At 37.8% G+C, this 14,816-nt stretch overlaps 1 protein-coding gene across 6 annotated transcripts in view; it reads left to right on the forward strand.

The window, feature by feature from the left end:
• The window catches only part of MAPRE2 (microtubule associated protein RP/EB family member 2), a 162,233-nt gene that overhangs the window by 81,327 nt on the left and 66,090 nt on the right, over window positions 1-14,816 (forward strand). For all 6 annotated transcript variants that reach the window (XM_030553053.1, XM_030553050.1, XM_030553051.1 and 3 more), the window contains one exon: window positions 9,565-9,692. In XM_030553053.1, coding sequence (XP_030408913.1) covers window positions 9,572-9,692 — 121 coding nt within the window. In that variant the 5' untranslated portion in view covers window positions 9,565-9,571. The remainder of the gene's footprint in view (window positions 1-9,564; window positions 9,693-14,816) is intronic.

A 14,816-nucleotide genomic window follows, 5' to 3' on the forward strand; every position in this document is an offset into this window, starting at 1 on the left:
TTTCCCGTTGTAGAGATATTACTGGTTCTAACAGTATTCTTCATTTCAAATGCACAGACTGTACAACTTCCAAATTATCTTCAAATAGGGTGGCCAAAACTGGACTGTACACTCCCTTGTGGAATAAACTGCCCATTATAAAAATTGTTTGCTCAATATCATTTGATTTATGTAATAAATAAATTCTTCTTTATACAGGCCAATATTCTATAAGCCTACTTTGTTGCGGCTGCACAATGAATCAATTTTAATGTTAGGACCAGGATGGATAAAAACTAAAATTTAAAAAAAGGTGGTGGTGTTTTTTTTAATTTAAGTCCTTGGATTTTAAAATGGGATTGTTTTTGATTATTTAAATTATAATAAATTCTGCTTTCTAAAAATAAACATGTTTAAAATTAGAATTTAATATAAAATATGTTAAGGCCTAAACTCATTACAATCTCTTAAAACATTTAGGTAAAAAAATAAATAGGCTGAATTCATGAGCCTCCATCAAAAACTGAGCCCCATACTGGTGAAAAGCATGATGTGCAACTGCTAATCATCCTCTGCTTAGAACCACAGATAATCTACTCATGGGTTGATCTGCTGTCTGCTGCATCTAACCCAGGAGTCTAATAAAGTGGCAATGTATTTATATCATGATGCCTTTTATAAATTGCTCCACGTATACAGTTGTATTGTCTTCGTAAGTGTGCCTAGCAACTCTTTAATTTAAATAGCAGTTGAACCACTTTACCAAGGCAATCTCAAATCCAAAGTCTCTCTTGGTGGGTTCAGGCTTATTTCATTGGGGATCAACCACAGATTAATAAATCTTCTCTTTCAAAGCATTGCAGTGACAGATGATCAGAACTCATCCTCAGTGTCCTTATCTAAATATTATGTAGATTTTTAAAATTTTACAACTTAAATTTAATATAGAGAATGAGTAATGTACAGATGTATTATGTGAAAAGCCCTGGAACGAGGGGAATCAAGCACCATTGCCAATGCCTAGCTCATTGAAAATTTTATAGATTTAATCTCGTCCTCCTGGAGGACAACATCGAAGGAGCAATTCAAGCGTAACTTTTTGGAGCTGAAGAAGGCCTCATCAGTAATATTTTAAATAAAGTCTGGCCAGTTTTGAAAGTGTTACCTCATTGACACTTAAAGCTTAAATTCCTCCCTTAAGGCCAGTTCAGAAATCCAACTGGGTATTGATCCAGCCACCATTGTAAGACCCCGTTTTTTATTGTATATTGTGAATTATTGGTTCCAAGCTGCTCATATATATAAAAACATATACATCTCTTTAGACTTTTCTGTTCCTGTCTTACTGATGAGTCTCTTTGGTTCACTCTGCTGCTCTCCTCATAAAATGTGTGAGCTCTAGTACAAAAAGATGCTTGGGTTCTCCAAAGCCCAATCATGTTTGTGAGCACGAGCTCCATTGCAGGTTAGATCACACAACTAATCAGAGTATGGACACTATGGAGATGGGGATCAATTATCGTAAAGTTGATGCTTGTCTCTAAAAAGTGGGACCCACATCCATTCAGGGCAAACTGCTGATAGCTGTGTAACGGTACCGGAAGACAAGCCAAACTTAGCTGAAACTACATTCGTGAAGGTTGATGTGCAGATCTACGCAGATCAAATGCAGACATGTTCAGTCCATGTTAGTTCCAAAGACATGACAACATATTCATAGATTCCAAGGCCAGAAAGGACGACTGTAATCATTTAGTCTGACCTCCTGGATGACATAGGCCGTAGAACTCCCCCAAAATATCTACTTGTGAACTAGACCTTTAAAAAAAATCTAACTTTGATTTAAAAATTGCCAATGGTGGAGAATCCAGCACAACCCTTGGTAATTTGTTCCAGTGGTGAATACCAGTGTTAAAAATGTACACTTTGTTTCCAGTCTGAATTTGTCTAGCTTCAACTTCTAACCATTGGATCTTGTTATACCGTTGTCTGTTAACTGTTTAACTACAAGCAGTGCATATGTAAAGACATGAACACTAAGAAACAGCACAGTTTGTAGTTATGCATAAGCTGGATCTGATACAGATTTGTCTGTACAGTTTACTGAATTGCAGTAAAATACTGTAGTGGTAAAAAATGGCAGGAAAAGATATAGAGAAAGTAGCCAAAGAATGAAAAATTTTGTCAGTTATCTGTGGCAGAGGTGAGACTGGAAACGCAAAATATATAAAATTCAATTAAGCTGTTGGACATGGCTTGTATTCTTTGAGGTGCCCTAAAGTGTTTTTAAGAACATCATCGCTTGTATGGAATTTGTAACTTAATTCTTTGCATTATTACAACTTAACTGTATTTTCCCAATTGGCTCAGTGAATAAACTTAAAGTAAAAAAATATCTTACAAGCAATAGCAAAGTAATATAAGGGGTACTATTTACTAGGTTACTCTAAAGATTTTGGCTCCAAAGCCCCAGTGGTGTGTATTGTCTGAATATTTTCAGGTGTGCTTTTGGGTTTTGGGACCTGGAAAACTTGTCTGAATAAAGTGGTATGGCATTTTTCTATCTAGCAAACAGTTTGCTGGTGTATAATGGTACACTTTGTGTAGTACAGTACAGTAATTCCCCTTTTAACATTGTCCCACTTAACATTGATTCAATATTACATCCCTGCTCAGTTAGGGAACATGCTCGTTTAAAGTTGTTTAGTGCTCCTTTATAACATTGTTTGGCTGCCTGCTTGTAAGATTCTGTGGAAGAGCAGCGACTTTACAAGGGAGCATTGCACAAGTTCTGCTTCTCCGCCTCCTCCTCCTCCCTCCCAGCGCTTCCCCCTCCCAGGGCTTCCTTGCTCCTGCCCCTCCCTTCTAGAAAGTCCTAAGCACGAAGTGCTGGGAGGGAGGAGGAGGAGCAGGGAAGTCCTGCATCTCCACTCCTCCCTCTCCCTCCCAGAAAATCCTAAGCACCACTAAACAGCTGTTTGGCAGTGCTTAGGACTTTCTGGGAGGGAGGGGCAGGAGCTGGGAAGCGCTGTCTCTGATCCACCCCCTCCCTCCCAGAAAATCCTAACAGCTGTTTGGCGGCTCTCCAGGACTTTCTGGGAGGGAGGGACAGAAGTGGGGAAGTGCTACATCTGCACTCCTCCCACTCCCTCCCAGAAAGTCCTAAGCACCACCAAATATCTGTTTGGCAGTGCTTAGGGTGCAGGGGCAGGGAGGGAGGGATGTAGGGTGCTCCGGAGAGGAGGTGGAGTAGGGGTGGAAAAAGGTGGGCCTGGAGTGGAGCGGGAACAGGAAGAGGTGGGCCTGGAGCATTCCTGGCAAAATCCGAGCCTGTTCTCCAGGGAAGCTGCTGCTGCAAAGCTAGCATCCTTGCCCGCAGCGGGCTGTGCCTGTGTGGGGTAAGCCAGGGGCACTTCCCAACCACAGTACAGTACAGTATATAATGTCTTCTGTCTGCCCCAAAAAAATTTCCTTGGAACCTAACCCACCGCATTTACATTAAATTTTATGGGACAATTGGATTCGTTTAACATTGTTTCACTTAAAGTTGCATTTTTCAGGAACATAACTACAACATTAAGTGAGGAGTTACTGTACTTAATTAAATATGGTCTCAACACAATCACTGAAATCCCAAACACCTTAATTTTTTTCAGGGTCAGAACATCATAGCTTTGATACAAAAATTAACATGTTATTTCAAATCTGTTTGGTAACACTTGAGAGTACAATGCACAGAGATTGACTATCACCATTTTTAAAGGTTTGATGTATTGGCTAGGATACGAAGAGAAATATACCAAGTAAGAAGGGTGTTTTTCATCTTTGCAGCTTTTATGGGTGATTGACTAGACTAGATAATTTGTAATACCTGCAACATAATTCATTTCAGTTACTGGTTCTGTGACCTATGAGAAAATTCTGGATTTGGGGGTTTGGTTTGTGTTTTGTTTTGTTACAGTTGCTTTTGGTACAGGAATATATTGTAGCTTGAAAATTGGAGGGTGTGCATCATATGTTGCCAGGATGTGCTGCAGCTTTTTTCACAAATTGTGTCCAGAAAGTGTGTTCAATACAGTGAGCTCCAGAGGAGTAATTGGCCTCTCTAATGATCAAAACTGAATATTGTATCTGTACATAATCTGTGTTAAGACAGCAACAAAGATCTAACCTTAAAACAACCTCTTCCCCCACCCGCACTCCAATTCGGGATGACATCAATAATTTTTCTCCCATAGAAAAATGGCCAGTGTGAAGCATAAGCTTCCCCTTTTTTCTGCTGCTTTGGGGTTTTTATTCTTTTGCAGAAGCAATTCATTTTAAATGGACTTCTCACACAGAACTGGCAGCCTCACTCATCTATACCTTGGCCTATTCATATCTTTTGCTTCAACAGCTTTGTTGTGAGAACTTTCCTTTTATTCAAAATGTGCATCTTGGTACTGTCAGGGGAGAACTTCTGGAGAGATTTCCCTTGGCATTATCAGAACAAGGTTTTCCCACTTTAACAATTTTTTATCCATTTATCCACATATCTCTTTCTTCTAGCACCTATGAAAATCCGCTGTTTTTTTTAAAATGATTTTCATAAATTGCATAAAATGGGTAAACTAATTTGGAAGTACTCCTCACTTGTTTAATCATTTATCTGGCTTCTACTACTGCTTTTGGCAGAAATAACTTCTGCTGCCAGCAATTGTTTGCTTATTATAAAAAAGTTGCTAAGTAAATGTTTCACATTCAAAAAGTTCTCCCCAAATATAACTGGATGATTTCTCTTATCAGTCATAATTATCTATAAGCATTTCTGGAGCACTTTTGTCATACCTTGTAATGTATGTTGTGCCACACACACATATCTAGCATTGTTTTGGATCAGAGTATGTATTATCAAGGGATACGCTAAACCAGGAACATCCTGATCCATCAGATTATTGTAAGCATATGCATAACTTTAAGCACCTGATTAATCCTGGTATGTCTACTCTGGAATAAAAGATTTGTGACACAACTGTAGCTGGCGTGGGTCAGCTGACTTGGGATTGGGTTGTAGGGCTAAAAATTGCAGTGTAGACATTTGGGTTTGGGCTGGAGCCTGGGCTCAGGACCCCATCCTGCCTTTTTCCAACCCTGCGTAGACATACCTGAAGAAGTCAATGAGAGACTCAAGTGCTTAGTTACTCATATGCATAAGTGTCTTGCTGAAACAGGGCTTGAATGTATATAATGTGAAAACTGATAAATATTAATTTTCAATTACATGGATTTCAATTTCATGTTTTCATAAATGAAAAGTGACTTTTTTTTCCTAACTACAACATTTGCTAACTCTTCGCTGTTAGAGGTCTGTGAGCTGCAAATTTCTGCTCTGAACTTTTATGAAGTATGGGGTATAGAAGGCCCAAGATGGAGTTCCAGATCTAACTCCTGTCTCTAGTTGTTGCTGAACACTGATATCGTTTTTTTGCCTAAAGGCTACAGTTAGATTGGGTCCCACTGAGCTGGGTCCCAAAACATAATGAATGACAGTCCCTGTCCCAAAGAGCATACAGTCAAAAAGACAAACATAACAGGTTGAAAATGCAAACAAGTGGGCATGGGAAGGGTTGGTGAGTCAGGGTAACAAACGTAATCAAATCTGCAAGTTCTTAGTTGCTTGGTCAGTAGTTGTGAACACAGCTTTCTTCCTGCTTAGCCATTATGTTGCACTTTGCTGAATATATTTTAAATTTGGTTCAGACTCTCTAAAGAGCTTAGCATGTTGGATACTGTGCTCTTCAGAAAATCTGGCCCGTGCTACAGATAGTGGATTGTTTGTTTTTTCCTGCATAGTTGTTGATTTATAAGGCGATAGTCTGTGTGAGCATCCATACAGGAAATGAGCACCAATTTAGAACAACACACTTACTTTAAATGTGGTCTTACAACTAAGCTTTTCCTTTGTTTATTTAAAAAACAAAAAATCTCTTCCACTGGAATAAACTCCAGGGTGGTGTACAAAGAATTTAGTGGCACATTGTAAACTATTTCAAAAGAAGATAATAAGGAAGATTCAGGAATGCACTATAAACTATTGCAAATAAAAGGCTTTATCCTTCTGTTTGATTGAGTGGCAGTCCCTCTCCCCCACTGACTTCATGGGAAATTTCTATTTTAAAATGGGTCATATTTAAAAACTGGCATGACATGGCCAAAAATATGCATCCAGATTTGTAAATATAAAATTGTCATCTCTTTAGCATTAACCTTAAAAAAAAAAATTGTGTTTGACCCCTGATTGTAATAAAATATTTTCTTACTATTGTACCAAGATTATGCAAATAAGAATATTACAGAGCTACACCAGGGCATCCTTTTAAATTTCAGGTTGTTCATTTCCTTGCACATTTTCCTTATGTGGAGTTGTGCTTTCTGTGTAGTATAGCATGTAGCTCATGTTACCGCTGTCACCGAAGATGAGCGTTGTGGGTTTTCTGCAGTATTAGCTTTTGGAAGAGTGCTAAGATGGGTTTATTACTTTCTTCGTTCTTGACAGATCTATATTTGTCTAATTGTATTTCTCATGGGCTAAATTTGCTCTCCCCAAACTGCTGGTAATTGGAAAAACTAATCATATTTTAAAAAAAGAGTAGCTTAACGTATTAAATTATCACTGAAGATTTCTTTGGCTATTTGTTTTTAGAGTCAACAGGCCAGCTGTATTCTTTAATACTAAAACCACAGCGATGAAAATCTTCTATTGATGTTTCTTAAGTTCAAAAAGGAGAAAAGGAATCCCACACGTCTCAGGGTTGGCAAAAATTAAGTTCAAATTTCAGTAACAGACACAGATTTATGCCTACCCAACCTCTCATCAGTTCTGGCCTTGGGAGCTAAGTTTCTAACAGGCCATAATAGACTCATAGAACATCAGGGTTGGAAGGGACCTCAGGAGGTCATCTAGTCTAACCCCTGCTCAAAGCAGGGCCAATCCTCAGATTTTTTGCCCCAGTTCCCCCAATAGTCCCCTCAAGGATTGAACTCACAACCCTGGGTTTAGCAGGCCAGTGCTCAAACTACTGAGCTATCCCTCCCCCCTTTAAAGGTAAGCAGGCACTCCTTGTTGCTAAATCCTTGTCAATGCTCCTCAACTCAGTCCAGATGTTGAAAAATTGTTCCTGCTTTAATGTTTAGCAAGTGAACAGCCCTCAGCACCAATGCAGTCAACACAATAATGGGACTACACAGGTTTAACTGAGAGCATAATTTGGCAAATAGAACTTTTACTATTAGAGAGAGAACCCAGCTTGACTATCAGATCCAAGGCTGAATTTCAGGACTGGCCGTTAAACTAGCAATTTGAGCATTTTCTATAAGGAATCACTGTGGCCTAAACAGTAGGTCCCCCGCAAACCATGTTAAGTACAACTTCCGGTTCTGAAAATGCTTCAGGTTTCCAGTAGTGTAGCAATTAATATAGCCAGCTCTTTCAGAAATGCACAAATGATTGAAATGGACTTTAAAAATGGAAAATAAACTGGAATTTTACAAATTTTACCCATGTCATCTTGAGCTGATTCATTCTCTCTTGGTAAGGGGTAACTTACAAGCCTTACTTTGAACAAGAATTCCTAGAACCACTCATTGGGATTAATAGGACAAACCATTTTACTCAGTAAACATCTTAAAGTATATTGAATATTAGACTTCAAATATAAGTACTTCCCAATTTACAAGATCCTTGTGACTTGTCACTTAAGTCAGGGTCCCTCCAACCCAGAATCTCTGTTATCTTTCCCAAACAGCATTCCCATTAGTATAATCTCCTCAAAGATATCTATCTAAATTGCCCTGACCATCTCTCACTATCCCCAGGAACGGTTAAAGATTATGCATTAGTTCCAGTCTAGTCCATCTTCTATTTCCTGGGCAACTCTGGCCTGGTCCCACTCTTCCCTAGACAGTTGTAGTTCATGGCTCAACTCATTATTGCTGTAGCTATTTTGGTAGCATTTTAGGCAAATCAAGCCAACATCAGTCCACTGATCTCTGGTTTCCCACTAGATGTTACTATGTTGGATAGACTCCTGGGCTCATTACAATACATTCACTCATTTGAACATGTCTTAAACCATGAATAATCTTTTAGGAAAGATGTGGAGCACTGCACAATTACAAATATGGGAAAATCTGTAGTAAAGTTCCAGAGTGTATGGATATATACCAAGCTTTTCCAGTCCTCTTGTAGTCTGTGAGGAAGCCTGTGCACCCCATTTACAGACAGCTTCTCAGTTTGGATATCCATGGAAATATATATATTTGTCTACACTATTACATGGATTTTTGCTGATGGCAGGTTACTGCTGCTTAGAGATTTTTTTAATTTACTATCAGTTTTCTGTGACAGATCATTTTGATTTTTGCAAGATAACATACCATACATTGTATTTAGGCTTGGTTGTGACTCCTCCCATATTTCTCCAAACCATACCCTCTTTCAGCAAATACTTTGAGTGACTATAGTGTAGGCATGTCAGCAGTATATCAAATAGAAAACATAGAATTTGGAGGCAAACTTTATATTGAGTTGATATGTTTTTCAGCACGAAAGCAGCGATGGAAACATATTGCACTTAATTAAAAGAAATTTGATGCATGAATCAGAAAATAATTTGGCTCAGTCCCCTGTAGCTAACTGTATTGGGTCTGTAGAATTAACCAGAGTCAAAGTAGGAAAAGCTTATTTTTGTCAGTAAAGCAACCAGATTGAGCTCCAAATATGCTTGAGGAATATATATCATACTGAGTAAAAAGGTGTTAATTTTAGTCACCTTCATAAACAAAACCACACTTAAGCTTATAGCTTTTCTTTCTTTGCATGTTTTTTACAATTTTTTGTTTTCCATTACATTCCAGAGTATTCAGACTGTTTTATTTTACAATAATTGTCCTGAGCCGATGTCATGTTCATAACTATTATGATCTTTGTAGTTTAATATATTTATTAATGTGCAGCACTTGTAGAACATCATACATCTTCAAAGTGCTTTATGTATATTAACTAAGCACAGCACCTAGATAAGGAAACTTCTAGCTGCAGAAACTACTACAGAGATATTAAATGACTGCAGAATCACACAGCAGTAAGTGGCAAACAGAACTAGACCCTCAGAGTCTCAGATCCTAGTCCCGTTCAAACTCCTTTAGACCATGCTTTATCTGAATTACACTTCAGCTTTGCTCCTAATAGATGTACACTAAAAAGAATTGCCACCATCCTAACTGAATGTCACAAACTTCTGTATGATATTCTCTTCTTTAAAGTTTGCCCTTTGCCTTTCTGCTGTAGTTGGCATAGGAGGAGACCTTTGGGAAATAACCCCTTACCAAAGTGGGTTATAAAATTTATGTGGAGTTAGCCTCCTTTCTCCAGAACAGAGAAAAGGTGTGTTTAATGCAGGCTCTTTCTTATAGACTGTGGAATTTTGTTTCCTTCTCTAGCACTGATTGAAATTACATGAAACTTGCTCTTTTTAAAATGTTTGTTTATCAAATAAATTCATTCAAATGTCAAGCAGACTTATTTATTTAACTTTTATTTTCTAGTTGGGGAATGGCGGTCAACGTGTATTCTACCTCTATAACCCAAGAGACTATGAGCAGACATGACATCATTGCATGGGTTAATGACATAGTAGCTTTAAACTACACAAAAGTCGAACAACTTTGTTCAGGTAAGATATTATTTTAAAATACTGTATATTCATAAAAAAAACTGTTGAATCTAAAAATCTGATTTGATGAAAATGTATATTTCTAATGCCATCTGTGTCAGAGGATAGCTCTTTTGAGGGAAGACAGTCTGAAGAGTATATCCAACCATGTGTTTTATGTAGCTGAGTTAAAAATAAGTTACGGAAGGATAAGGTTGTTTGAGGAAGCAAAATGAATGCAGAACACGAAGAGTCTAGATAAAGCTGCAGATAAATCATATTTATTACTAGATTTTAAGCAGCAAAGGAAAGGAATGCAATAGAGAATTTCTGTATTAAAAGTATAGTACAGTTACTGAAGAAAGTAGCTTTAAAACATAGGTACAAAACTGGGAATTATATTATCTGAAAAGTGGCAACCTTACTGAAAGCAACATTATACACTAATGGAATGGTGAGTACCCAGATGAATAAAATACTCTAAGAGTTATTCACTAGTGGTAAGTGTCCTGAAATCCTTGTTGGAGAGTACACAAAAAAATCACAGATAAGTGATGATGTGAAATGAAGTGAGACATAGTGAGTTTGAAGAAATCGTCATTTAACTGCTGCAAGGTGTTCTTAAAGTGTGTCAGGCACATCTGCTTATTTCCTCTGCATATATGACAGGCCCTTGCTGTAGGCAATACAATCAATGAGATCTAGGAATAGAGAAGATGTTTTGAGGAACTCCATGATTTAATGAAAGTGGAGGTTGCAAGCTGTCTGTAAAACAGCAGGTTCTGTAACTAGATGGCAGCTAGGAAAGTGGAAGTTATGGGCAGTGGGTGGTGTCAGATTGCATCATGGCTTCTGTTTGTAGTTTTTCAAAATGAAAAGTGTTTCTGTGAAGGAGATCTACTAAAATCATTGCTCCAAACTCTTTACCTGGCATGCTGTGACTTCATATCTGCTAAGACAGTGCTTTGAGGGTGCAGGACAACTGAATCCATGTAACCACTTCATCAAAAGTAGATCCATTGACCAAGGTGAAATTTTATTGTAAGAATGATGACCCAATCTTAGATATTTGATATTTGTAGATGTCCATTTCAGTCAGATTTTCATGAAAGATATGGTAAATCGTGTCCTCCAAAATGCTAGCTTACTGGGTACTGGAACAAATTATTGAACAATTATTTTGTAAGTACCTAGAGAATAATAGGATTATAAGTAATAGCCAGTATGGATTTATCAAAAACTTCTGACAGGGTTACTGGCCCAATGGACTGGGGCAGGGAGGAGAAGGTCTAGGCTTCATATAGCTTGATTTTAGTAAGGCTTTGACAGAGTCGCACATGACATTGTCATAAGCAAAGTAAGGAAATGTGATGTAGATAAAATTACTATAAGATGCTGCATAATTGAGTGAAAGACCATACTTAAAGAATAATGATCAAGGGTTCACTCTCAAACCGGGAAGATGTTATCTAATGGGGTCCTGCAGAGGTCTATCTTGGGTCATGAACTAGTCAATATTTTCCTTAATGACTTGGATGATGGAGTGGAGAGTATAGTTATAAAATTTGCCAGTGACACCAAGCTGAGTGACATTGCAAGCACTTGGTAGGATGGTATTAGTCCAGCAACAACAAGATAAAATTCAGTGAAAACAAGTGTGAAGAACTACACTTAAGGAAAAAAAATCAACCCCCCAACTACAAAATGGGGAATAACTGGGTATGCAGTGGTACCTTTGAAAAGAATCTTGATGTTACAGTGGATCACAAATTGAGTTAATCAACAGTGTGATGCAGTTAAGAAAAAAGCTAATATAGTTCTGGAGTGTATTGATAGGAGGGTTGTGTGTAAGACATGGGAGGTAACTGTCCCATTCTTTTTTTGGCAGTGGTAAGGCCTCAGCTGGAGTACTATGTCCAGTTCTGGGAACCACGCTTTAAGAAAGTTGTGGACAAACTGGAGAGAATGGGGGGGGGGGGGACAAAAATAAAAGGTTAGAAAATATGACCTATGAGGAAAGCCTTAAAAAACTAAACATGTTTAGTCCTCAGAACAGAAGACTGAGGACGACCTGATAAGTCTACAGATATGTTACGGGCTGCTACAAAGAGGATGGTGATCAGTTGCTCTTCTTGTCCTACGTTCAGTATACACGAAGTAATTGGCTTGATTTGCAGCAAGGGAGATTTAGGGTAGATATTAAGGAAACTTTCTAACTATAAGGATAGTTAAGCTTCGTCACTGAAAGTTTTTAAGAACAAGTTATATAAATGCCTAACAAGGGTGGTCTAGATATACATGGTTCTGCCTCAGGGCGGGGGGGCGGGTAAGACGAGATGACCTCTTGAGATTACAGCCCTACATTTCTGTGATTTTAAATTATCTGAATATAAGCTCCACAGAGTAGTCAAACAATTAAAAACTGATATGAAGGAACAACCTTGCAGAAATCTGTCCACTTTCCATACATAAGCAAATTTCACTACAGGACTTGTGAAAGTTGTGTTGCTACAGTACAGGTCAATGTAACTAATATAGTTGCAAACTAAGATGAGTAGTTAAAAATATTGCGTCATAGCATGTTATTTTTGCTGAACCGAGATATTCTTGGGTTGTTTTTTTTGTGAGTGTCTAGTTGAAGCAAAACCACTACATCTAGCTGGTGATTTAATTAAGTTTCATACATTTGTCTGAATATTGTTTTTGGCAAATTGTTTTAAAGTATTGGCATCTAAACATATAATTTGACACAATAAGGTACATGAGGATAGACACCTGATCCCAAAACTTCCAGCATTTATCACTGTTTAAGACAGGAGATGAGCTATTGATTTGTTCCTGTATGACCATTCAGATGCCTCTGAAATTTCTGCAGTTAAGCTTCAGAGCTAACACCCCATCATCTTGAATGTTTGCAGATTTAAATACTTCCATGATATAATTCCATAACCAAAAAGGAAAACTAGTTGATAATTTAGAATGGAAGAAAATTTAAATGTGGAGAATGCAGTGAAAGTTAGAGATCTTAAATCTCTAAATCTGGATTGTCCATAGTTGTCAGGAAAAATGTCATGAATTCATTATCCTCTTTTATTACCCATGTGAAGTTCTCATAGGAACTCTTTCTGTGCCTTCAAGGAAGGATTTTAGGGTGTACCACAGGGGAGGAACTGAAACAAGGCTGCTTTATCATAGTTCTCATCCCCACCTTTTCTGTACTTAGTATTAAATGAAATCTAGGATTGTATTAACTTTCAGATTCTGTCTTTGTATATTTTTTCCATTCTCCATGTTATTTTTATATTCAAATATTGATAGATCAAATTGCTTTACATTTATTTACCAATTCAGTTTGAGATTTTAGCTTTATATTTTTTTCCAGAGGCGTTCTTATTCTACTGCCTAAATGCTCATGTAAGAATCCAATCAAGGATTCAATCTTGCATATTTTGGTGTGAGAGAGTTCCAAGTTTCTGCAATCCAAAAAGATCTCAGTATCTGAAATATTGACACCGATTCAGGTTCTCACAAACAATTCTCATAATGTGGACTACAGCAGTCTGATGGACCACTTCCCTGGCCATTTGTGATTGCACAGATCCGTCTCCCTCCCCCGTCCTCCGCCTGTGTTATTAAAGAAAACCCCTGTGGCAGCTACAGTGATTGTTCACATGGCAAAGTAATATTAAGGAAGCACTAGTATTTTTTAAGTTGTCTTTTAATGCAGTTTAGCAGATGAAAGGAAGGAGGCAAGCTAGCACCCTGTGACCAGTGAGCTGTCTGTGGACCACCAGCAAGGGCTGCACGGACCACAGTTTGAGAATAGCTGATCTAATTCATTCATTGTAACATTCTTTTGGCCATCATTCCTTAATGCATTTGCAACCTTCATGCAGCTTAGCGTTAGTTTCCATAAAATATGAGCATTTCTGGAAGACTTCAAAGGGAAGGAGGATATGGGAAACTTTGTAACACTTGGAAGCATTTCACAGTATTATAGTGAGCTACAAAGCGACTAAGATAACTGGATTTTATCGCCTAATATAAAACTGTACGGGCATTTTGCTTTCTTTAAAATAAAATAAAATAAAAGCATTAAGATTTGTCATGCAGTCTTATGCATTTTCAATTTGTGCTCATTTTTGGCAAGAAGAAGCAATTCAAATGCCAGAAAAAGCTGGGGTCAAATTTAAAAAAAACGGAAAAATCATCTACTGTTTGAGTGGAAAACACTAAGGCCTGGTTTTGTAGAATGATGAACATCCTTGGCTCCCACTGATGCCAGCTGAAATAATGGCACTCAGGTTCTGCATACACTGGAGTAAAGCATATACTTCAGAAACAGTTTTAAACATTTTGAGTATAAAGGAAAAACAATAGAATGACACTGTGCCTTTAGGTAAGTTTTTGAGTTCTAAATAAATATTGCAGTGAAAAGCTTCAGGTGACAATTTTTAATGGAAGGAAGAACAGCTAAGGCCACTGGAGTCTGTCTTCATTTTTCATTGCTGATAAGTAGTTAAGGAGTGGTATTAATAGTGTATGTACTATAGAGAGACCAGCTTGTTTCCCAGTAGCTGGTTAGATTAATAGAGCTAGGATGAGAAGTAGCAAAGGAAGAGGCTGCTTTTACAGTTATAGTATTTGTATTCATCTTGAGTTTTGGATGTGTTTTTGTCCTTGCTAAGTAGGTCGAGTGCAGCGTAGTGTCCCCTGTGCTTTCAGAATGCCTGCTGTAGTAGTGATGTGCCAAAAGGACTGGGTTATGGATGAATTCAGCCCTGGAGAATCTAAATTTAGCCTGCAGCCCTGATAATTTAGTTTTGACAACATAGACAAGGAACACTTTCCAAATATATAAAAGCCTTGGAATTATCTTAACTTTGGAGGCGGGGGCAGTATTTTGTCATTCTTGTTCTCTAGCCAAAGAGGTTGAATTGGTTTTGCATTTGATTGTTGGAGTTGAATATGAAAATGTATATCTTCAAGTACGTGTCAGTATAGCATGTCAATCTACTGTCATAATGTTCTCCTAAGGATCTAGAACATTGTAGACTGTCATTCCTGTATACCAAACCAAAAAAACAACTTGACAGGCTTTAATGAATTGGTATCCTTAGACATAGCAGCCTTATTTCTAAGTTA

This window comes from Gopherus evgoodei, chromosome 2 (assembly GCF_007399415.2).
Source record: "Gopherus evgoodei ecotype Sinaloan lineage chromosome 2, rGopEvg1_v1.p, whole genome shotgun sequence".
Lineage (NCBI taxonomy): Eukaryota > Metazoa > Chordata > Testudines > Testudinidae > Gopherus > Gopherus evgoodei.